Source organism: Molothrus ater, chromosome 5 (assembly GCF_012460135.2).
Source record: "Molothrus ater isolate BHLD 08-10-18 breed brown headed cowbird chromosome 5, BPBGC_Mater_1.1, whole genome shotgun sequence".
In the NCBI taxonomy this organism is placed as follows: Eukaryota; Metazoa; Chordata; class Aves; order Passeriformes; family Icteridae; genus Molothrus; species Molothrus ater.
Window position 1 is genome coordinate 30,052,378 of NC_050482.2, and position 25,373 is coordinate 30,077,750.

General features: G+C 39.6%; 1 protein-coding gene across 1 annotated transcript; it reads right to left on the reverse strand.

Annotated features, from left to right (window-relative positions):
- Nucleotides 1-1,759: 1,759 nt before the first annotated feature.
- DBX2 (developing brain homeobox 2) lies at nt 1,760-25,359 on the reverse strand. Its single transcript, XM_036401476.2, has 4 exons — nt 24,806-25,359; nt 12,880-12,975; nt 8,184-8,371; nt 1,760-5,807 (listed from the first exon to the last, which is right to left on the reverse strand). Exons 1-4 carry the CDS (start codon nt 25,347-25,349, stop codon nt 5,484-5,486), a joined length of 1,152 nt encoding a protein of 383 aa, XP_036257369.1. The 5' UTR covers nt 25,350-25,359; the 3' UTR covers nt 1,760-5,483.
- Nucleotides 25,360-25,373: the final 14 nt, after the last annotated feature.

Genomic DNA, 25,373 nt, shown 5'->3' on the forward strand with positions numbered 1-25,373 from the left:
TCAGTTTTGCCTTTGGCTGAAGCGAGGCATGTTGGTAAAACAAAAGCCTTCCTATATTGCTGGCATTGCTTTGCTTCCTCTTGTGATCGAGGAAACAACTGAGCAGTGGGCTGAAAAGGGCATCCTTTTCTCTGTGGCCACCGATGCCTAAAACAGAAATACAGTGATGGTTGCTTTCTGCACAGGGGAATACTTCATCTCCTGCATGAATTCCTCCAAGACAGCAAAATAACTGGTTAGGAGAATTTGATCATGTTAAATTGTGTGCTACTATCAAAAGCTTTGGAGTTTGAGAATCCATCACATTTATATCCGAATATTAATTTAGGAGAAACAATTCTGTAAATTAATGGAGAATCAGAAAATCAGGATTGGCTTCCAGTTAAGCACTGGCATCATGTGCAACAAAATAGGTAAGTAATGGTACAATTTCCATTTGTGAAACAATCTGTTTCCATTAAACTTCCTTGCCAACCACATAAATTTAAGAATTAAAACATCTCCATTGTTCTTCAGACTTTATTCCATGAAGCACTGCAGGATAATCCCAGAATACTGACATTTTGTAGAGTCCAATTTTTTTTTTTTCAATTATTAGAACTGGCTTTTGCACATCAGTGATTTCCTCATCATGTGTCCATTTTTTCAGAATGATGAAGGATACAACAGAGACACTCCCAGTGACTGAAAATTTATTTTGTTCCTTTCCTAATGCACTAAATGGTACTGATAGTGTATCTTAAATTTAGACTGAATCTTGTATGTGCTGATGTTTCCATGGTAGACTAAGTGGCTAATGTCACTCATAGTTTAGCTCTTATCTAAACCCATGATTGCAAAACAGAAACAAGTTGAAACGGTCTTCTTTGCACAATATACATGCATGTTCAGCTACCTTCATTCAAATATTGATCTGTAAATAAAAATTATTTGGAAAAACTGAAGAATTCCTCAAGGGTTGAATGCTTATAAAAAACGGCATTTCTATGTGCTTTAGAAAGCACTGGAAGATCACTATAGAGATGTTATCTTCTGATATCCCTGTCCACCATGCCCAGCTTTAGTGCTCAGAATTACAACCAATATAAAACCAAGGAGTTGCCATTCTCTGGCCATGAATTTTGGTGCAAGTCTGCATGGGGGAACTTCAGACCCAGGTTTAACTATCCCAGTTTACCTTCCAGTAAAGGTGATCAGCAGTCATCAGGTACACACCTTAGAAGCACACTCATTTAAAGACTTCCTCAGTCCACAAGAATTTCATCCACTGCAAACCTTTCTCTATAGGGGCTTTTTTTCTCTGTAGGTCTCCCTGTGGTTCAAAGCTGAGTCTTAAGTTAATTGGACTCTAATTCCTCTCTGTTCCTTTCTAAAGGCACTGGATTTACAGCTATCATCATGAAATTGGTTTGTCTTTCCTTCTAGTATGTGAAAATCAGTAAGTCTAGATGGTAGAGAGTGCTGAAGCATGTGAATGCACTTAATTTATGTCAGTCTTTTGACCACAGAACATACATTCATCAGAGGAGCTGTGTGGCTACAGTGATGGCAACTGGTATTTAAAACCCAGTACTAGTAAATCACAGCAGATAAAACAAATCTGATGTATTACTGCAGCTCAGGAGTGACATTTGACCTTTGTACTACTGTTCTGACACTGAAGTTAGTAATGCAGTTTTGTGCCTTAAAGCAGCCCTGTTCTCAGCAGATCATAATACTTGATTCCTGTTTGGCAAAGGATCAATAAAAACAAGGTAACTTTCAGAAAATCATTTTATACTGTAAATATATACAACTAAAGTTTAAGTGCTGACACACCTGTTAAAAATCCAGTTTTTAACAATGTTATATGAGGTGCATGGAGGAGCTAGCTGGTCTTTTCACAGGCTCACAGTTGTTCACATGCAGTAAAATATGACTGCAGCTGTGTCTAATACAGACTGCAAAAATCTGCATTGTGATACATTTTAAAAGTCCAAGAGCTTCGAAGGAAATCAGCAGCCTCTTCTTAGGTATCAGGGAAGCTCCTCTCCCTGTCTTTAAGAACACACTTTCAAGATCCACATTCAGACCCGTACGGAGGATCATCAATAGGTGGGATGAGAAAAGTCTCTTCTGTTCCTGAGGCTGCTGCGCTGGGCAGTGAGATCTCTGTGTCAGCAGCACAGCTTGAGAACATGGAAGTTCGCAGCTCGGTTAACAAAGCGAGTACTGAGTCTCAGCCTTTCCTCTCTGTCCTTGTTGTATTCTGTATTACATTAGCATTGATAAGTTGCCAGAACAAACAGAGAGGTGCCCAGTGAGTATAAGTATCTGCTTTGTTTGCAGCCTCTGAAGAGATGAGGTTTTTAACTGTGGTTTGCAATTTGTGGTACCCAAACTCTCCCCAGTCCCAGGATCTCAATAAATGTCCATCATAATACTCCACAGCTGGTAACTAAATCTCAAAATGCTACACACAGGAAATACCTCAAATACCCTACAACCATGCTGCAAGATCATCCATCAGGTCAAATCTGTGAAATCCAAGTAGCACTGGTATCTACCATGTCACTCTTACACCAGTAGCACTACACCTTTCACCTCTGCACTGTGTCTGTTATGAAGCAGTTCAAGTATCTGCTGGGCACTTTGCATACTTGTGCTCTCTTCGTTCTTTCTAAAATTAGTAGGCATACCGTATTTGAAGAAACCAAATACCACTTGATCCTTCACAAAGAAAAGACTGGCACTGTAAATATATTTTTGTATTTGTACAGGGTGCTATTTCTCATTTACCAAGTTTTCACAGTATGGACTGAAGAGAAACTTCTCCTTTATTTAGCACAAAATCAGAGGAATCAAAATTTTATGTTTCATGGGCCCAAATAATAATTTAATCAGACTATTTTAGATATAATTCAAGATGTGGATGTATACTTTAGGGTTTTTTAAAAAGCTTGGTCAGCATTTTCAGATAAAAAATCTTTTATCTGGCATACTGAAACTTCATTCTAGCTGTAGAGTAAGAACACTGATAGGAGGTGTTAAGAGATTTGGAGAACCTTGAAATGGTTTAAGTTTTAACAGGCTACAGTGAAACCAGAATTTGTTGAATTTAAAACACCTGTAATATTACAATTGCAAAACCAATGCTGCATGAGCCTTGCTTGATCTTTGCCTCAGTGAGACAGCCTTCAGACGTATTCTGTTCAGCACATCAGCTCAGTTTTGACAGTAGTTCACATTTTGTGCTTGCAACACCGTGAACTGAAAGAGTTTCCCAAGGAGCATTCTGAATCGCATCTCCCATCTCCAAAAGTGTTGCTTCTAGCACTGAGGCTTCATTGACTTGCAGTAAAATAATATGAGCAGCTGGGAAGGCTCCCTTTCCATTAAAGGTGAGATTAAAAAACCCCACCACCCCTATCATACAGATTTCCTCCAAAATGGGAAGCACTGATGAATAGATGCACATATATATACACCACCACCTGATCATTAGATGGTACTCTGCAAATACTGCAATGCAATTTCACAACCATCTGGGCTACTAACCTTAGCTGGCTCTTCAGGCAGGAGCTGGCCAAACAGGGCAGGACTTCAACACCAAATTCATCCCCATGTATACACAATCTGTCTGTTCTCCTCCCCACCTTATGTTTCCTGCAGAATCTGAGTTGGTTCCGGGATTTCAATTGCAAGAGAGGAATAAACTTCTCTCATTACTGACCAGTATATAACATGTGTTCAAGGGCTTTCTGAGGGTAGGTGTTGAGACAGCTTACACTAATGAAGATTTGTAAATGCAGGGAGATATAACTTCTTAATTCTTCTGTAATTTGTTTTTTCTTTAAATCAAGCAGAGGAAATCACATGCAAGGAATGCCACATAATGCAAGACCAGGATTGCAAATTTGGCCACTGAGACAGCAGGACATGCACAAGGCAAGGTACAAAACTCACCTTATCATGCATAAATGATACAAGGATCATCATTGCAATCTCAAGATTTTTAGCTGCAGATATATCCAAACTTCACCTCCCAGATAATACAATATAGCAAGGGGAATAGTAAATCATCTATCAAAAGGTAAAACATTAAATAACAACTTACTCTACAACAATTGCACGGCTTTTTGGAAGATGTACAATACAGTTCAAAATATTTGAAGCTCAAGGCAAGAATAATCAGAAACATTCAAGGCATATATGATAAAAAAAGCCAGACTAGATTATCATAATCTTTCACCTATAAAATGTATCAAAGCCAGAAAGAAAATAGTCCCTATAAAAACACAATGTTCTCCATAAGGTTTTGCCTGTAAGATAAAATATCTTTAGTCTCTCTTCTCAATAAAGGCATCCACAAATGTATGAAAAAGAAAATGAATGCTATGCTCCCATTTTGAGCTATAAAGATTTGCAAATAAAACAAAGAAAGATACACCTAAATTGATAGACTGACCTCCTTAAATTGGATTAAGCAAGCAAATAATTTTAAGTAGCTTTAATAATATTTGAGGCTACTTGTTACACAGAATACTGTCCTGACTTTGATACAGATATATGCTAATGTGTCCTTACTGGTGCCAGTTTAAACAACAGTAAGCCAGGAATAATGCCACTACTGGTACATCGTCTCCATAAGTAATTTTCTGAACTGGCTGTAGTAGCAATTTTTCCAGTTATGCGTCTGTTGCTTACTGCATTTTTGGCTACAATTCTGCACACTGTCATTACAGTTTTGAAATACAAAAGACTCTACCAACAGCCAAAAAAAAGACACTGCAATTCAAAGTTAAGAATGCTAGTAGATTCATGCAGGACAGCAAGACAGAAGCCAGTGAACTGCACTTTCCAGTACACACTCTCATCAGAGTTACTTAAACATGGAACATTTTAGGTTGGTTGCCTTTTATTATTGCATAACTTTACCAAGGTTATCAGTTGACCTGTGACCATACTATTTAAAGCTAATTGAATACTGACATATGTAAAGACAGATGGAGAAAACACACCAAAATGCTTGTATTTGTCCATATGAATCTATTCTGTTATTTAATAAATTTCTAAAAGAACCCAAAACCACTACTGTCTTGAGATACGAGCTCCTTTTATCTCACGCACAGAAGAAATTAATTGGTCTGACTACAATGAGAGATAAAAGTGATTCTCTGTTAGTGTGTTTTTAACTAGCATCACATACAGTGCAGATGTATAAATCAGAGCACAAATTCAGCTTCATGTTCTTCACTTCATTTTACTTACCATCAGTTCCTATTTTACTTTTAAGGTCAGTACAAGACTGGAAAAGACACAAGAAAAAACTGAATATTGAAGAATACTTCTTTAGTCATTAGTTGTTTGTAATTTTAATGGTGTTAGACTTTAGCATATTTTTGAAGCATAAACTAGTTAGCTTTACAATGTTCAAATATTGTTAATCTTAAAAGACCGCTCATTTGAAGCCTGCATTCTGCCACTCCATTTACAAACTGCCCCTACTCCTTTACACTTGATGATGCCTTGTTTGCAGTGTCTTGGTCAGGATACAAATAGAGTGGGCTCTGCAATGAATTTGCTCTTGGAGGTGGTTGTGTAGTAGTCAGTCTTTCAGAATTTCCTGGAGAATTCTCCCTCCACCTTAGACTGGCCCGCTCTTCAGACATTTCCCACACAGATGGGCATGGGGAGGTAAAATTCATGGTGGATCGTGAGAGGTAGTTCTCCTGAAGACCTTCTTCTTGGAGGCACCTGTTAGAAAGCACTTCTTTTTCTTTGGAGTTTCGCCATTTCATCCTTCGATTCTGAAACCAGATTTTCACCTGTTTGCAAATTAACAAGAGTTTATTATTATTATTCTTTGCTTTAAACAACTTTGCCCTAACAAGTGTTTTTTCCTTTTCATCCTCTTAGTTTCACATTCCTTCCTTATTTGTTGTTACAGTAGAGAACCAGTGAAGCCAGCTGACTGATATTATCTGAGGATTTTCCCATCACTATTTACTACACCTGGAATAAATACAAATATGTGCCTTGACTTTCACCACCTACAATAAATTACTTAGAGTGGAAAATGAACAGCCCAATAGCTAGGGATAGAAGAGTTTCCTACAAGCAACATCCTTCTTGACAGAAGAGAATTCCCAGAGAAAATTAGTATCATCATTAAGGAAACTAAGTGATATGACTGGTGGTGTGAGGGCCTCTATTAAGTAGAGGCTGTAAGAAGCATGACTGTCCCTTTCACAAACATAGCTAAAATCAGCTTGGCCATACAGAAAAGTGTGTTGTGACATAAGAGACAGGATTGAGGATTTAGAGACATTTTGTCTGCCTGACTACAGTTTTCCAGGAGTTGCCTAGAACTCATGTGATTTTGAGATAAAATCAACTTTTCAAAAACTTTGAGTTGCAATTCTTAATACAAGCATTCAAAGGCATTTGTGAAATGCTGGGGAAAGCTTGGGGGAATATACAACCAGGAACTGGTTTTACATGAAGAGAAGAAAGGTAAGGGTGATCAATCAAATTATTCAGATTGTGTTCTCTTTTCCCTTAAACATTTGCATTTAGGTCTAGTATTCAGATACTTGATATGAAGACAAAGGTTTGAGAATCATTGTCTTAGATGACAGGTACTGTTCCTCCAGCACAACTGATCAGAAAATTGAAGAAGTAACCTTCACAGAAACTTCTCTTCCTTTCATGGGGGGAATAAAAAAAGAGACAAATATCATCTGGTCTGTCACTACCACAAAATTATATTCTTGTAGTGGTAGTGGTTATCTATGTATCATTACATAATTTTTTACACACCCAAGCTCTCTTGAATAACATGAGCACAGAAAATAATCTCAAGGAAATAACTGTAATACTAGGAATTTGACTACATTTTGGGAAATTTCTTAGGCAGCACACTGCTGAGTGCAATTGTACATTTTGATTGCAATAGTTTTACTGCAGAGATTACAGTTCTGTACATCACACTGAGAAACACCACACTCTGCTTGTTTCTGTGTTTATTGCTGCAGTGCTTGCAACAGTGTCAGAGTCATCAGGTTGCAAGGAACCACCACAGACCACCAGATCTAACCTCCCGTGCAAACTGGAGCCAACTGCAAAGTTAGATCAAATTGTTGAGAGTCTTTTCAAGTTCTGAAAATCTCCAAGATAGAGATGACAAGAGTTCTCATCACCACTCTCAGGCTTTTCTGTCCCAAGATAGCTTCTGCACATGTATCTTAAGCACTTTCAATCTTACTGCATTCAAAGAAACAAAATTGTACTGTCACGTCTCAGTATTTCATCTGCAATCTAGAGGGCTGCATCTACTCCAGCACCTTCAGAATCCTACCTGTCAGCAACTACCATGTTCATTTTCTGCTGTTACATGCCCTCACAAACTTTTTCCTCCCAGCTTCTTTCAGATTTTGTGCTCTTCAAGCCAGGCACTTTTCCTATGTTTTTATCTGCAGATAGGCGAGGGCCCAAAGATTCCCGATTGTGCTACTGCTGCTCAGCATCACTATTAAGGCAGCTGTTCAGTCAAAACAGCTCACGGGAGGCATTAGACCCTCAGCTAAACTCTAAAATCCTGCAGCAGACCAACTCAGACTCATGCAAAAAATCCCATGAAATAGGAATTGGCAAGTAAAGTGGGAGTGTTTTAGCAGGTCACCCTGCAAAGTTTTATTTCTTATGGTATCTCTCAGCTCTAAAAATCTCTTTGTGCAGTCAAGTGTCTTTCCATAGGGATGGTTGCCTGTCTGTTGCAGAACAGTTCCAGAGGAAGTGCCATTGACTGCCTTGTCCCTAGTTGTTCGTTTGTGAGTGCAAAGGGTGGAATGAAGGAATGATCTATGCTGTCATGTTTTGCCTTTAGAGCAGTGGGATGGAGCATAGTTCCCTACTATGCTCCATCCAAAGCTTCCAAGAGAGCTCTGTCAGACAGCAAAAAAAAGGGAGTTGGAAATGAAACACAGTGGTCATGTTTCTTTGTGTGAAAATGGAGCCATCAAGTTTTGAATGTACACAAACAGAAAATAAACCAGGAAACTGTTCAAGTATTCCCTAGTTTAAACTGCCATTGGTTTACTGAGGTCTTTGCAGGTAAAAGAGCTCAGGGCTGCCCCTGCACTGTTCAGTTTTCCTCCTTCAAAGTAATTTTAAAGATTTCTCCCCAAAAGTACATTTCTTACCTGAGACTCCTTTAGACCCAGGTTAAGGGCCAGTTTCTTCCTGTCTGTTTTACTAATATACTTCTGCTTCTGGAACATTTTCTCCAAAGCTTTCCTCTGGTCTTCAGAAAAGACAGCTCTTCTTAATATGCCTCTCCGGGATTTGGAGTTAGACTCTTGGGTCAGAAGAGGCAGCACACTTTCCTCCCCTGTTGGAAATAGATGAGAATTTCCCAAAACATCTAGCACATATCAGAGAAATATTAAGTGCTGTTCATTATAATGTTTGCAGACTCTTGTCCCACTTTTGATTTGTTGGTGTTGTAAGTGTGTTGTAATGCTTCAGTCATGCTCATTAAGGATTAAATCCTCACTTGGATATAGGGGTGCTGTCAGTAGTCAAGAGTCTCCCCCTGACATGGTACAAAGAAAATCAGATGAGTTCATAAAGGAATATTAGGAGAGAGGCTACTGCAAAATTCAAATACAGTCAGGGAGGAACTTCACTTTTCTTTGCCTGTCATCACCACTGAGTAAACTGTAACAAGTTTTCCTATGAGTTTATTTACTCCTTGTGTGGAATGTAAAATGAGATAAAAGTGGTCTGTAATAGTGATTCAAAGAAACTAAGTAGGCTTTCCTCTATTTTTTTTTTAACTAATGAAAGAGTTTCAGCATGATCTATTTCTCAGAAAATCCCTGGTCATTCACTTAGTTATTCTGGAAACTACAGCAATTTTTGTATTAGAGGATTTGGAGAGTACTTGGACTTACTTCTTTCATCCTGGTTTCTAATCCTTTGACATCTCATACCAAGTCCTGGGAGGGCAGCTTTCAGTGTATCCAATCATATCCCCTTAATGCACGCCTAGAGGGAGCCCTACCCTGGAAAACAGCCTCAAAGCTGGGGGACAGAGCTGCAGTGAAGAAGTAGAACTGTTTACACAAAGAGCACAGAAATCCCAAGATAAATCTCTCGCGTTCCTCACACCCAATAAAACCTAAAGCCATAGTGCTTTCCCATGCTCCCTCTTCTCTAGGAAGATATGGTGTATGAGAAGCAGTCCTTGGTGAGGCTTCATATGCTTCCAGCTTCCTCAAATACTCAGGAAGCAGGAGCAGGGATCAGTTGAATAGGGCCTGTCATCAAGCAGGGCATGTGATAATTAGGGAGATGCAAGCAGGCCAGGAAACAGCTGCACTTTGGCTCAGAAACCTGTGCCATGGCTGTACAGCCACTGGCACCTACAATCTTGCTGTAGGAGTGGCAATTCAGATGCAAGCTGCCCTCTTGCTGTCCACCACCTTCTCGAGTCCATGGGCCTAGACTGCCCTCCCAGCTTACAGTTACAGCAGCGGCAAAGGTGTGCTGCTGCTCAATTCCTACAAATTCATATCAAAGCCAAAAGCAAATTCTCCCTGAAAATCAGATTTTCTAAAATACTAAACTTTTTTTTTTGTATAGAAGTCTATCTATTCTAGTCAGCTGTAATGGGGTGGGGGGGGAAATGACATACATTTTTTCAATTTATATAGTGCTCTTGAAAATACTAATGAAATCCAGATGCAGCTTCCACAAACTGTCCTTGGGGCTACACCACATTTCAACTTCTGTTTATTATACATATATATATACACATGGGTATATGTATCTTTAAACACCCACAGAAAAACAAACACACATATACTGAGGATATTGTAGTATAATGATGAGAAAGTGAAGTGTATATCTGTGTCTTGCAAAGTTGACTAAATACTTTTGTAGCCATATGTTACTGGTAACACATGATATTGATATTACTTACACTGCCCCTGCATCCTGCTTCCAGCTCTGACCAGTAGAGCAGAGCATGAGAAGCTGAGCAAGTGTACAATGATTATTCCCTAAAATAAAACTACCCCTGTGAAACGTTACTGATTTAGAGCCCATTGCATTCTGTCAATTCTTTTCTTGAACTTTTCATGTCAAGAAATCAAGATGTTTTTATTTGTCACTCATGACAGCATGTGGTAAAAAATAATTATTATGATTTGCAATGTTACAGTATAAATAATCCTTAATCTATATAGATGTACTTCAATTTTCAAAATTTTATCTAAGACCAGATACAAAAATCATAACTTACTGGTTAATGTCCTGATATTTATTACACTGTGATACACAGTCAGACTTCATCCAAATCACAATAAACCATCTGCAGGACAAAAGTCAAAATACCACAATGGAAGGGCAAGCCAGGATGGTATTTCTCTGGGGACTGCAGAGCCCCTTCATAACCCTCACTGCATGCTCCAATCACGTCTACAAAACTGGGAGCAAGCTGGGAGCCTTCCTTCCTCATGCACGTTTTCTCTCTTTCTTCTCAAACTTAGTGAATTTAGGTACCTTTTTCCAGGTAGCCTCTGAGTAGTTTCTGCTGAATTGTCAGCATTCTCAGGTTTACTGGAAGGTACAGTCTGAGCCAGCAGCAGAACTGGTATCTTCTCTCAACCCCACTGTGGGATGAGAGACACCAGCAAAGGAAGAGGCGTAACAGGGCTGGTCCTTGCCTCCCGGCCTCCGTTCCACAATGGAGTTGTCAGCCAAGGACAGAGGACGCCAAATTATGTGACCCCTTAAAATTTGTCTTGCCTGGCTGGTTGTTAACAGTCAATCAGCAAGGAAACAACCTCCTGCTGGAGCCTCAAGGCACCAATTAATTCCTGTGCAGGCAGTTTGTAGGGTCCATCTTAACACCTATATTAGACTAATAGTGAGCCATCTTTACACTCTAAGGCACAATATGTGATGGATTTTAAAAGATTAACTGAACAAAATTTAATGATGAGCAGAATGCTCAGAAGCATTAACAAACAGCCTATGGAGCAAAAAATCTGAAACCTACCACCAACTGGGTTGCCTAGAGAATTTTTTTTTAAATAAGCCATATTCTAAAATGCACTCCAACTGTTACACAAAAACTAAATTTCAGTTTGCGGATTATAGACCTTTCCAGTGCAGCAGGAGAGGCAGTCATTTATACATTTCAACAATTCCAGCAAAATTAAATATGTCAGTTTGCAGCTCGTCACTCTGAACATGCAGCAGGTTTAATGTTCTGCTGACATAAATGTGACCAACTATTTCCTATGTTACTGATTTGATTTTTGTTAAGTCTTTCCTTTGTATCCTAATATATAGTGATAAATGTCCCCTTAATCTGTGGAACAATCTTCATTTGCCTTCATGGCAGAGACCACCTTGAAGGAGCAAGTAAAAGCTTTAGTCATGGTTTCCATTTTTTCATTAGAATTCAATACATTCTAGTTAAATGGACAATTAATAGGTCACTTCCAAAATACTAGTGTATCAGTCCTGGTTAATAAACAATCCCCACAGTTGATAATGGGCCTATGTATTCAGCAAGTCCCTGTATACACTCAGCTCATCCACTAAATCCCTTTTCAGGTAGACAGGGTTATATGGGAAGATGAGCTAGAATGAGTCTATAAAAGTCAGTTTCATTCACTGCTTTATTTTTCAGTCAAGTGCTTTAAATGGTGTCCAGAAAATCTCTTGGAATGTGAGACAGGAGAAAAGACTGGCACATAGAGTATTGCTTTATGGCCATACAAAAGGGCAACTGACCCTTGCCCAGGCCTTTTCAATGTGAAATGGTTCCTAAAGTTCATCTGCACAGTGAAAAATTGTGGTGAGGTCGCGTGTGGATGAGTAAAGTGAAAGTGGTGATTGGTCATGGTGCTGTCAGCCATTGTGGGAGAGCCGAGGCCATGTAAAACGCTCTGTGGGAAAGTGTCAGCCCCCTAAAGAGGTGCTCAGAAACTTGCAGCTCATTAAACTGCCAGCATTTGCTGCCTCACTTGTCAAGAATCATTCAACTTAGCAACTGCCCTTCTGAAACATTCATAAAAAGCATGCACTTTAGTCAGGAATGGTTTGAATGCAACTGTGATAAAAAAGTATATGCCAGAGCACATATAAGCTCCACTTTTCATTTGGATTTGACAAGAAATTTGTGCTTTTTTTTCTGTTTTCAAGAAAGAGGAAATGCCCCTTCTGTTTTCTTTCCTGAGCCCTAAGCACAAAATCATGACTGTCCATTCTTACAACTTTGGCGTGCAATCTTCCCAATCAAGGTTAAATTTAGTTTTGGATTGAGTGGACTCTTAATCCTGAATGGATAGTGAACACTTGTCAAAATTCTCTTTAACATACTTCTTCAATTTTTTACATTATAATTAAAAAAGAGAAACAAAATTAAACATGTGCACACATTTGACTACTACAAAAAGAATGATTGTTGTATTTAAATAGTGCTAAAGCTTCCTGAATCATAATTTACACCCCTAACAAACATTAAAATGCAGCACGCATTTTACGATCCTCCAGCTCTTTTCTTACTTGCAAATGTTTATTGACACTGATTTTTAAAAGAGTTACTGATTTTAAAGAATTGTTTCCAGCAAACTGAAAACAAGGCACTTTCCTAGGTTAGCTCTGTCTGGGTGTCTCAATGCCATTAGAAACCTCTCACAATTGCTCAGTGTACTTAAGTTTGATAAATCTTTGGAAACCCTCTGAATAGGATTGCTGTGATTTTACTAAGGAATTAGCTGCTGCCATTGCATCACCAATTAGTTTTCCAGAACACATTAAATCCTGCTGCTTTGGTTTACAGAATAACTCAAGCATTACTGATGAAGCATAAAAACTTACTTGGAAAAGCAGTGGGGGATGCAGGGTGCTGACAGGACCCACCGCAGCATGCTGAGTAGAATGGCGGGGCTCGGAGAAAAAAGTGTTTGGAAAGAGCTGCAAAGAAAGCATAGATCTAATTGATTATCCATTGAGCTTAGGTGATATTCATAACAACAGTCCTCCAAAAAGTCAGTGTGTAAAGTCCTGCCCCACAAGTTCTTTTTCCTTTTTTCAACATGGTGATATTTTTAAGGCAAACAATGATAAACCAAGTAATTGCTCTTTAATTTAGCAAGGTTATTGTACATGCATAGCTTAGCTATAATATGCAAAACTCTCCCTATATTTATAAGAATGAAGCTCTACAGACTAGAAATTTCCTTCTGTAATTGCTGTAATTATGGGAGTTTTCCTAAATATTGGTATTGAACATTGTTTCAATAATGTGTTGTTGAAATAATGAGTATAATGAATCTGAAAGTTATTTAAAATAACTCTAGCAAGCATGTCATCTTACAAAAAAAAAAATCAGCTGGAACTCCAATGCTGTTAACAGCACTCAAACCAATAACATCCTCAACAAGAAACCTTTAGGAATAAAATTCATAAAATGCCATGAGATGAAACAGCTGAGCTCTACAGGCATGGACTACAGGGCCTGATTCTGTTACTCTGACTGTCAACTTAGTCTTGCTGGACAACTGCTCTAAATTTAAATAAACCACTTGCTGAAGGCTCTGCTTGATACAACAAAAAAATCTGCAAAGTCAACTCACAGTATTAGGTAATATTTGGTAAATTCTTTACAGATTTTTTTAAATTGCAGTCTCTCATATCTAAAAAGAGCTTCCAAATCATGGAAAGGTCTTTATTATCTATTTATCCCTTAATTTTTTTTTTCTATAAGGCTCATGGGATTTTCCATTAATCTTAATTACCTATCAATTTCTGCTTGTACTAGTCAACTATGAAACCTGGGATATTTTTTTTGTTTTGAAAAAGACACATCATTGCTAGAACTGAACACTTGTAAAATGTGATCAGCATCACAACGTCTATGTCACTTCTTGTTTTGGTTTAGGCACAAAATAAGTGGCTCTAGAGCCCGTACTGTAGCTGTCCAAATCTCCAGAAAAAAAAAAAAAAAAAGTAACTGCAGACTTGGGTAAAAAAAAAAAAGAAATCAACAATCAAAAAGAAAAGTAAATAGATACATGTATCTAAGCCATGCTGCTAGTTTTTAAAAGTTTTCCAACTGCAACTAAAAATAAAGATAATTCAAAATTAATTTTCCAAGTATGTATTAGGACCTCAAAATAAGTTTCCTGACCCTTAAATTTGCTGTTATCCCAGAGTAAAAAATTTATTGCTATAGAAGTCTAACTCTAAACATTTTTTAAAGTATTAACTTGCAATTACTGGTTGATAAGCATTTTGCTGTTGCAGCTTTCTATTGAAATTTTGCTGTTTCTACTGAAATACAAATTAACTGCCTGGTTTTGAGGCATCTACTTGCAAAACATTTACAAAAAAGAATGATTTACACCAGGCATTAGTATTCTAAAGGTTCTTTTCCCCACAAGACCACCAAATGTGGAACCATGTCCTTAGAAACTTAAAATCGTCAAGAACGTGCAGCCAAATACTACCTATCCCATGTATCCAAAGGGTTTTGATGCAAATGGTGAAGTGTGTAAGCTGGAAAGAATCTGAGTAACACAAGAAGCACAGGAGCTGTAGAAGACAAATATCAGCCAACCTCCTGGACATTAGAGCTCGTCATTGACAGTATATTTTATCCTCTGAAATTCCCAGACTCTCAGGTGAAGGAGCTTTTCCTCCCTTCCTTGGGAGGCTCATTCCTTGTGCTTTTATCAAATTTCCCTTACAGTCAAGTAAAACTCTCCACCTCTGAAAATATAACTTAGAATACAGAAGATGGCACACTCCATTCCTTTGCTTTCTTCTTAAATGCCTTGGATATTCCTTGGCTGCCATAATGTCCTATTCCCTCCAATCATTGCTCCAACACCTTAATTCATGCCATGCAATTTTTGTCAGACATGTTATCCTGTCCTTGATACTCCCTCTTGTAGTTTCTTAACTCTGTCCACTTCCTTGCTCTGTTTTGATAATGTGGGGTTCATAATGGCATGTGATAAAAGCAGAAGACACCTGGATAAATCAAAATTGAACAAGCTATTGACTCAGATAGAGAGCATGTTCCTGCAAGTAATGACAGGAATAGGAAAGGACAGTTTCCTCCACTCACTACATCTCTCAACAAGTAAGCTGCAAGCATAAAGGTCTGAAGATGGATCACAGTAAAAACTTAAGCAAATTGTTTGCTTAAGCAAACTCCAAGCAAGCAATATATTTCCATGGAAGTTGCTGACAATGATTTAATAGAGTAGCACAGTACCATGATGCAAAAAGAAAAGATCTTGATCCTAATTCCGCTCAAGCTGATGGAAATCAGGAGTCTGGCTTACCTGGGCATTTTACTTAATTCTTTCAACCAACTGCTGCTTTTTTTGCCTGCAGGGCATGTATCTCTATGAAGCAGAATATTTGCTTAAGAAGTAAAATGCAGGTGAAATCCTCAAATCCTACTTTGAACAAAGAGGTTCCTTAGCTCACTTCTCAATATTTAGTCTAGATCCTGAGTAAAAAACAATGCCATGATGTCTCTCTATGCCTATAGCCAACATGTATGTCCAGTTTGTAACCCTTTTTAATGTGCCGCAGCTATACTGATGCACAGGTGGCTTTACATTACATACGTGAAACTACGCCCCTTCATCTACTGAAGCTGTTGCACTCAAACCAATATGCAGCAGTTCTGCAGAGTTACATCAGTAAAAACAATGTGACATAATACAGGGATACTCAACTCTGTCTTGGGAGTTCTACATACAGAAAAATGTTAATGCTTCAACATATCCTTATATTTTATACAAGTATATATAAATATACACTTATATTTTTTATCTTCGATAAAAACAATACAGTTCATCATGTTAAATGGCTTCCACTACCTGTATGAAACTCCATTAACAGAATTAAAATTGCCTAGAATTATGCTGAAATTATACCTGAAGAAATGGCATAATACAGTTTGGGAACAATATAGAGGAAGCACTACCTATTATTTTCTTTTCACATACATCACAGCAACTCTATCAATATCTGTTGATCAAGAGACCTAAAGCAAACACTCTTTGCTGTTCACATAAGGCTGAAAATTGCTGAGATGTCAGAATATTAATTATGCCATTTTTTGGCCAGAATGAGGTACACAGTAACCAAAAGGCAGCTGCTGCTCCCAGAGACGTATAGGAACTTAAAGTAGGGGCAAAATCCTAATAATTTGTATTCAGGACACTTAAGCCTTTTTCTGCTTTATATCTTCATTTTATAATTCCGAAACTGTGTGGAATTGTTTCACAAAACTCAGTCTTTACAGGTTTAGCTTCACACATGCATTAAAAGTATCAAAGTGTAAGTGCCTTTTGGCACTCCAAAAACTGTACTATATGCCTTAAAAGAAAATGCATTGGATCATATATACAAAAGGGTTTGGGTTTTTTTCATAAAACAAATACTTTTGACACTGGTGCTGTATGCAAATTCTAGTAATAGTGTTCACTACATTTATCTTAGTGAACAGAAATAATTTTACAGACACTAAAGTAATACTAAACATGTAAACGGACCTCAAGCTTATCTAGTGCTAAAACTCAGAAAGCATTTCAGATACTAATATTTTAAAAGACACTGTCTGCTTTGAAAATATTATAAATTCAAAAGCCCTTCCATTAGAAAAAGTCATACTGGCAATGGGATCAGAAGTTTTCCTTCCAACTATCCATCATTTTGAGAGTAAGGTTCCTAAATACAGTCCAGCTCAGTTATGCAACTTTGAAAATGGCTTATTATTAAGGACCCTGTTTTCTCTTTCTAATTCTACTGTTGTGAAATAACTCAGTAAAGAGTGTAGGCTATCAGCCATCAGGAAAGTGGGAAAGGGTGAAGGAAAAATGGCTATTAAGGGAAAGTGAAACTGATGGTAAACTCCTGGTATTATCCATACAGGCTCCTTCACTGCACATTCTGCTAGTCTGTTGGGGGGGGGGTTAAAGATAACTGATAAAAATGTGGTATCAGCCTGTGAAGAGAGCTGGAACACCTCCAAAAAGATTATTCAGAAAACTGCCTAGAGCCAGCTAACAAAACTAACAACTGAAGCAGAGAAACCTCAAGCTGCGTGAACACTTCAATTCTTCAAACATGCTAAGTCCACATGAACTGCTTTCCACCACGATGTCTGGGTTCCAGCCCTTGCAGGAAACTTAAAATATATTATCAGTAAAACTATCATATTTCATCTGAGAACCTTGGATGGTTTGTGCCCATAACAGGGGCAGAACTGGAATTTCCTACTTACATCCATTTTTGGCAATATTTAAAGCAGGCTTTTGCAAAGCTGCAGGGAAGTGTCATGTCATGAAGAGTTCCCCGAAAACAGTCCAGCAGTAGCTCTACCAGCTTAGAGATCCAGCTGAGCTGCATTTCTGCTCCCAAACCACAAGCCCTGGACCTCATGATGAGTCACTGCTCTTTCCCTAGCAGTTACTGTCTTTAGAGTGCAACGTTCCAGCAGCAGTTGTGCACCCCCAAAGCATTTCAATCAGCTGAAGAAGAGCCTCCAACTGCAAGAACAATGCAGCAGCCACTGCCATATCCCACCCAAAAGCAACTGCCATCACGTGGAAGTGGAAAAACTTCCTGCAAGAGCCTGTGGTGCAGGACCCCACAGAACTGGCTTTCCTGCACTCCCAAAGTTACCATTTGCTTCCTATTTATTCCTGTAAAACACAACCACATGAAAGTTCAAAGGAAGTGAAGCCAAACAGGTAAAGCAGAGTAGCATCCACAGATCAGTTTTTGAAAACTGCCAAACATTCAGAGAAAGGGTTTCAAAGTTCTAAATATATATCTTTTTAATTCCTACACAAAACATGGATGCAAAGAGTGGACTTACATTTTTATGCTGGGTTGTGGTGGGGCTTTCAAAAATTGACAGAGCAGCCCCCAAAATGGGCTTGAAATGTGCTAACAGCATAATCATCACTTGCATCTACAGCAATGTAATGGCCAAGAGCATCACACTGCAGATTATCTGAAACCACATTAATCACTGTCAGTTTTCAGAGGCATCATTCACATGTCTAATTATTATGTTGTAATTTGTTGTACATGATTTTCATCACCTGAGGAAATACACCAACTTGAGGCTGGTGACAATACATGGTCAGATCTCACGTGTACAACCCAAAGCAACAACCAAACTCCACAATGTTTGCCAAAGACTCCATGGGTACCCTGATGTCAGGAGTAAAAGTGGCTTTTACCCTCTCCGTTCCTCCTACACAGCCTTGCTATTGAGAAGATGGGAATCTACCTGTGGATTTACAATTTTTTTCTGGCTTTGTCCTTCCTCAGGATGCCCATGTACGAGCGTGCCTCAGCACTTTATGATTACCAGTTCTTGTCAAAACAGGCGTCACTGTCAGTTCTCTGTCTTAAAGTTCAGTGTCTTGCCCAAGTTCCTTGTCTGGGCCTCCCGTTCAGACAATGAGAAGAGAGAAGTAGCTCTACATAACAGTTCATCACCTTAAAACTGAAGACACAGAACGTGTCTCTGGAGGCATCTCTTTCTATTGACTACAGCTTAGACAAGACACCTACTTTTTATTAAACAGCTGAATGGCCATGACATTCTTCTTGTCCCTCATAGGTAACATCAAAAGAATACTATCATCTGTACAGCCATAAAGACTCTAAAAGTGTAAAAATTCAGCTAGAAAGTCATTAGTTATTTTCTTTGATTTTCAACATATTACAATTTGTTTAGAAATTATTTCCTCAAGCATGGCAAAATTAAGGCCAGCTGCTGCAAGTCGACATTTCACTGGTTTTTCATTGTTGCAGCACTAATTCAAAATTGTACAAGAGGCCAAAATGCACCATTTATTCCTGGGGTATGCACTGATTAGCCAACTTTTTTTACCTGGAGCAGTCTTTACTTGTTGCAGTATTGCTAGCTCCAAACAGACAAAAGTCCCAAGATAATAGAAACAGTGTTAGAATAAAAAATAACACATGGAAAATTCTTTTTTCTTTTTTTTTTTAACAAAACGGGTTTAGTATTTTTACATTTGTACAAGGAATTACTTTTTCAAGTTGAAACTTGAGATGGTCACATAGTCACAAGGAGGTAACATTCTCAACACACATTCAGAATACCTCAAGAGAATTATATGCTACAACTACAGACAAAAGAAGCCTCTCATGAAAAATTTTCATAAGCTTTTCAGCACAAAACAAGGGCCACTTCTCCAAAGTGACAACTCACCTCAAAGCACAGTCCAGGCTACTGAAAATACTTGGATGTATAATTTTATAAATATCAGGGTCTACATAACAAAATACAGCCTCTTACTGCTTTATATACCTGCAGTTGTTTTCAATTGGAAAAAAACCAAACTCCCCTTTCTGCTGGGTGGTCATGACTGACCACAAAACTACCAAGTAAAACATCAATTATTTTGCAGAGCTGCTTTATAAAAGAATGCAAAACACCTTCAGAGGGCAATGGAAGCAGAGAATTCACCTCCCAAAATTTAGGAGGATTTCTTAACAGAAAACAATAAAGACACAGTACAATAAAACCTGAAATCTGCACTTGAGTTTGCCTGATGAGATTAATCCTTACCACAATCATGTGTTTTCTAAACCCATGAGCAATATACTACAGGATTTCAGAAGACCAGCTCTTTCTGCTGTACCAAATATATTTCACAGAAGTTAATTCAGTTACTGTAGGCATGACTGATTCCATGGTTTCAACTCAGTCAATTTCTTTTGTACAAACTCCACCACTTGTCTTCCTAGTGCAGCTCTGAGATCTTCTGGTAGTATCTAAATCTTGCCAAGGACCAAACTCGGGATCCTCTTCCTTCCAAGAGCCGGCACCGCGAAAGCAGCCAAAGGAAGGAGTGGTGTCCAGCCAATGCTCGTACTCCTCACCAAGCACAGACTGCCAGACTAGTGGCTGGGTTGCAGAGTAGCTGGCACTAGTCTAGCTCTGGCAACCTCACAATGAGGACAACAGTTTGTCCATTAAAAGCCATTTTGCAGCCACTCTTAAAATATGCTGGGCATTCCAGACCAATTCTATTAAATGGCTCACAAAGTTAACTGGAAACAGGAAACGTGCTAGTCTGTGATTTCTAATACTTACAAAAACTCCTTTGCTTCCAAAGACAAACTTTCAAAACAATCACAGTGTCTCAGTGCTCCTAGCAATCAGGGAATAAGAAAAGATGCCAAATAGATCTCCCCACCTTAAAGAAACTTTCTATCTCCAGAAAACACCAACAAAACAAGAAAATCCTAAGACTTGTCAGTCAACTTGCCTGAGTTAGATGAGTCAAGACAAAACATTGGGCTCTTTCCTGTCTTTTATTTTACTGAAAGCTAGTGTTACATGTCGCTTGAGGACACACCCTGGCTGCCAGTTGGCTTGAAATCAATAATTAATAAGCATTAATTCACTAAGAAGAGGTCCAAAATGAAAAAATATCACTTAAATTTCAGTCATTTAATTGCCTCCTGGTTGTGATAAAGAAATACAAGACACTTTATTAAATATAAGAAATAAGATATGTTTGATTCAGGATAGAATTGGTGTCATCACCTGAGAAGGAAAAAATTGACATCATTTTCCAGAGACTTAGCCTGCAGAAGATTTGGTTTAATTTCCTTGCAATGCTACCAGTTATCTGTATTATGTCAGGTAAGTCACCTCATTTGGTTTTGCTCCAGCTTCTCCTCTACACAACAGAAATCTCTCCTATCTCACTGGCTCAATGTGATGATAACTGCATCAAAATGTAAAGTACCCAAATGTTACAGAAAGAAAAGACACATCGATAGCACAAATGTATCTGGATATGTATTAAGTACATCTATAGATGCTTACTCGAAGTCCAATTTATATTTACTATATAGTTCTTCTGTTTTCTTTTTTGTTATGCTTGCTGTCCTTCATTCTGCTCTCTTGTATTCTGATGCTTTAGTCAAAAATCCCCTAAGATAAATTTCTCAGCAGGTTTTACAATGGAATTATCTCACTGTTTGTTTTGCTGCAGTTTTCAATTTCCTTTCTCTGTTCATCTACAAAAATGCCAAAATTAAAGCAGAAAGCCACATTCTTGCCACATGACCATATTCACACTGTACAGCACTTCCTGTCAACCTCCTCCTGGACAAATTACTTAAGAAGAGCAGAGATATTTAGAAAAATTATTTCAGGTAGCAGAGTAACTTCACATTTCCCAAGGAGGTCACTCAGCTCTAGTGCCAGCCAATAATTTTGGAAACTAAGTCATGAGAAAATATTTGAGTAGACCTCTTTACAGCACCTGTGCTACAAGACACAGCATCTCAGCATCCTCACGTCCGATTTTTATGTGTCAGAAACACTGAAGAAAACTGTCAAGTCTTCTAATTTATCCAGAATATAACAATAGGCTTGGAGTTAAGGGACTAAAACCCAGATTAGCAAGAGGAAATTGAGGACAGCACAGAGCAAAGGGGCTTCAGAAGAAGTGCAAGAAAGCCTGTGGTAATCCCAAGCCAGTATAAATTGGTATACCACTGCAGAAGGCTCATGAGTTTATCATATAGCAGTAATGCTCCTTCTTTTTTTCTTTCCTAAGTTTTATGTAATATGCTCTTTGCTCATGTTCTTCTTAAATTAAACCAAACTAATTTCAAATACCTACAATGATTACATTTAATTTTTTAAAATGTATATAGTGATGGAAAGTGATTATTTAAACTTTTACAGACAGCAAATATATTTATTTCTACTATGCTCATTAGATGATGTAATATTTAGGGTGTGACACTTCCTGAGTTCTTGTTCACTTTTTTATTCACAATAGTTTTGTAGGAGATGTGTGTAAAATACACATGCAGATAAGCACTTGAAATAGTCCAACTAATACTTTGAAACCTGTAAATTTTGGGAAGGAAACTTGCTGATACAACTCAGTTGCTGAGGAGTTACAAAAGGAGAAATTACCATGATGAGATAGCCCAGCTCAAGAATGCCAACCCCTCTGGTCTCTTTTGCCACCATGGATAAGTGTTTTCCAATTTACAGAAAGAATACAGGATTTACATTCGTTAGCACTTTTATGTTAAAAGGTATCCTAAAATGGAGTGCTTTCTTCAAGTCTTCCCTTTGTAGGTACTGTGGATACATATAAAAAGGTTCAGCTTATTCAGTTAAGTCTCTGGTGTGATTTTATACTTCCTTCTTTTTGAGAACTTTTGGTGACCTCACCAGAATTTGGGACAACATGAGTAATATACTGTTTTCAAAGTCTGGTACTTTTTCAATTTCCTTTATGTTTTTTTTAATTAAAAAAATAAAAGGAAACTTGGCTTATGCGAAGCTAGTTTATTAGGGAACTTTCAGTCCCTGCATGATCTATAAAGCACTTGTTAGTTCAGAAAGATTTTTTGAAAAAAAAAAAGCTTGCATTATCATTTTCAATAATCTTTTTAAAGGCTTCAAGAAAGATTTTCCAAAATGCCATGTGATTTTGGGGTTCCAAATATGAGCTTATTCTTAAAAAAAAAAAATCAGTAAATTAAAAAACCCTACCTAGCACAACTTCCTTAGTCAAAATATCTTCATTAGTCCCTGAAGGCTAAAATTTTTGTTCTGCCAAAATGCTCCTTTGCCCTATCACTGTATAAACAAGAAACATTACACGCAGCCTGACCACCCCAGCCCTACTCACAAATGCAGTGTCTGGTCTGAACAGTTTCCTCAGTATACGCCTACACTAGAGACAAGAGACTCCTTAGAAACCACAAACTGGCTCAACAAGACAGTTCCAATCTAACTCAAATTTATGAATGTTGAGACAACTAAGCATCCTCATCACTTTAAGACACACAAGTGAGATCAGAATCAACATATCCCTGTTGGAATATAAAAGTCACTGTCGCAAGTGTACAGTCACAGGAGAATTTTCTTCTGGGTGCAAGATGAATGAGGAAACACCAGTATTTCTCCTTGCTCAAATCTAAGAGCCTGGTGCTTTTGCCAAGATCTGTGGGAGCTGTGGAATCAGAAGAAGCATAGGTCTGGACTCCAAATCGCTAGGCAGACCTAACATACTAAAATCACAACTACTGCTATGGGTAAATCAAAAGAAGAAATAATCCTGGAAACAAGCATTTGCAAAACTTGGCATTCGGGAACTTCTGCAGCAATTTACCCACAGCTTTTTAAAACAAACAAACAAATACCCAGTCAAACAAACTAACAACAAATAAAACCCAACAAAATACCTTTACCTCTAGCAAATAAGAGTGCTGGGGCATCTGCTATCTTCTCTCCACAAATAAATATAGCATTTTCTCTAGAACTTTTTTTCAGGGTAAGGGCAAAGGGCAGGCAGGGATAATATTCATCAAATTGCAGGAAGATGATACTTGTCCTGTTCCCTGGCCTAGCCTATAGTTAGTTAAACACGTTTAAGTAACTGATATGCTTAAGGTGACACTTACCTGAGAGGTCAGGAGCATTCAGAAACCTTAATGTACACTTTGACTCTCTCCTGCCTACCTCTAAAGTACATAATGCTAAAGGATTAAATACTACTTTGAAATTTGAAGAACAGTTTGCAGAATCTGATTGAAATTAAGTTATGTTTGAAAAGAAAACAATTACTTCTGTTTTCAAAACAAACCTTTTGGTTTCACATCGCAAAGACTTAATTAAATAAATTCAATTCTGCTTGTCTGATTTTCATTTTAAACGCATTTAAAACTGTACTATCATAAATAAAAATTCTTAAAATACCGCATAATATTGGAATAATTTATGCATTCTAATAGAAAAGCAAAATACTATCTAGATAGCGAATCTAATACCAAATTTAATGAATTGACTACAATCAGTTCCATGACCAACAGAAGTACACATTTCTTAAAGTATGTTGCTCGTGCCTAGACAAAATGTATCTATACGAAAATCGGCACATTCAAGAAACTGAATGGGTTTTGTAAACCTGTTTGTTTCCAATCCTACGGCACGGATTCCTGCGGGCGGCCGCGAGCTGGTCCCCACCGCCCGGCAGGGCGCAGGCTCTCAGTGTGACACCGGGCTGATAACGCACCTTTACACCTCTTTAAAACTTTTTTATTTTCCCCCCGTCCCTGGTTTTGTCAAAACTTCCAGAAAACTGCCTGTTCTACGTGGCTTAATCCTCCTTTTGGCAGGAGGAGCCGGGTCCTCCACGCCTTGCTGTCCCGCAAAGCAGGGCGTGTAGAGAAATGGGCTGCTGACTCCCGAGCTATCGCTACTTAGGAAATGGGACCGCTCGCCTTCCTCCCAAAACTTGGAATTTCAGACTTTCCCGGAGCGCCTGTTGGCGGCGAAGCTTCTACCACCTCTGGAGTCTGCGGGACGTCAAGACCTAAAAGAACTGCGATTAGGGGCGTTTAACAGCACCCGACGCGGCCATCGCGGGACTCTGCTGCGCTCTCTACACCCACAGGTGCGCCGGCCGGCCGCACTCGGAAGCCGCCGCCCGCACCACCTGCTCTAAGCGTCCCGTTGCCAGCGGTAGGCGAGACCCTCGGCCGGAGCCCCGGGCGCAGCCCCCGCCGCGCCCCGGCGGCACGGCACCCACCGGGGCTCGGCGTCCCGCCGCCGCCTGCGGGCTCCTCGGAGCGGCCGCGCCTCTCCTGCCGCCGTCTCCGCCGTGCGGAGCGCGGGGCCGAGCCCTCGGCAAGCCCCTCGCTCCCGCTCCCGTCTCCCCGGCGGCAGGACGCGGGAGGGGCCGGCGCTCACCTGTGGCTGCCGGCGGGAAGATGCCGCCTCTCTCCGCCGCCGCGGCCCGCGCTGGCGGGCGGCCGCCGTCCGCCGCCGAGGGGTTAAGCACTTGGAAAGCCCATCTTGCCGGGAATGGACCCCCCGAGGGGTTGATTTGTTCCGCCGCGGGGCACAGCTTGAGGGGCACGGGGTTGGCGGGGAGGGGACGGAGCTGGGCAGGGCTCGGAGCCCCGGCCCGCAGCAAGTTCTCGATGAGGAAACTTTTGCCAAGGTTGCCGAAGCCCGGCGCCGCCGGCAGGTTGAGGAGAGCCGAGGAGCCCACCAGGTCCCAGTAAAGGGCGCTGGGCAGCATAGCGAGACTTTGTACCCTCCTCGCCCTGCCCAGCCCGGCCCGGCCGCCGCGGCCCCTCACTGGGCTGGGACGGGGCGCCGGGCTATGGGGCCGGGCGGGCTGGCGGGGCGCCTCCCCGAGGGCTGCGGGGAGCGGAGCGGAGGGCTCGGTGAGGCTGTCCGTGGAGACGCGGCGCCTCTCCGCCGGGCTGGAAGGTGTGTCCAAGCGCATTCATTATGTCAGCCGGGGACGAGG

Coding starts and splice junctions, on each gene's coding strand:
- DBX2 (XM_036401476.2), bottom strand. CDS start 25,349: ATGCGCTTGGACACACCTTCCAGCCCGGCGGAGAGGCGCCGCGTCTCC. Junction 8,372..12,879: donor ATCCCCCACTGCTTTTCCAA/GTAAGTTTTTAT, acceptor TATTTCCAACAG/GGGAGGAAAGTGTGCTGCCT. Junction 5,808..8,183: donor TGGGTCTAAAGGAGTCTCAG/GTAAGAAATGTA, acceptor ATTTGCAAACAG/GTGAAAATCTGGTTTCAGAA.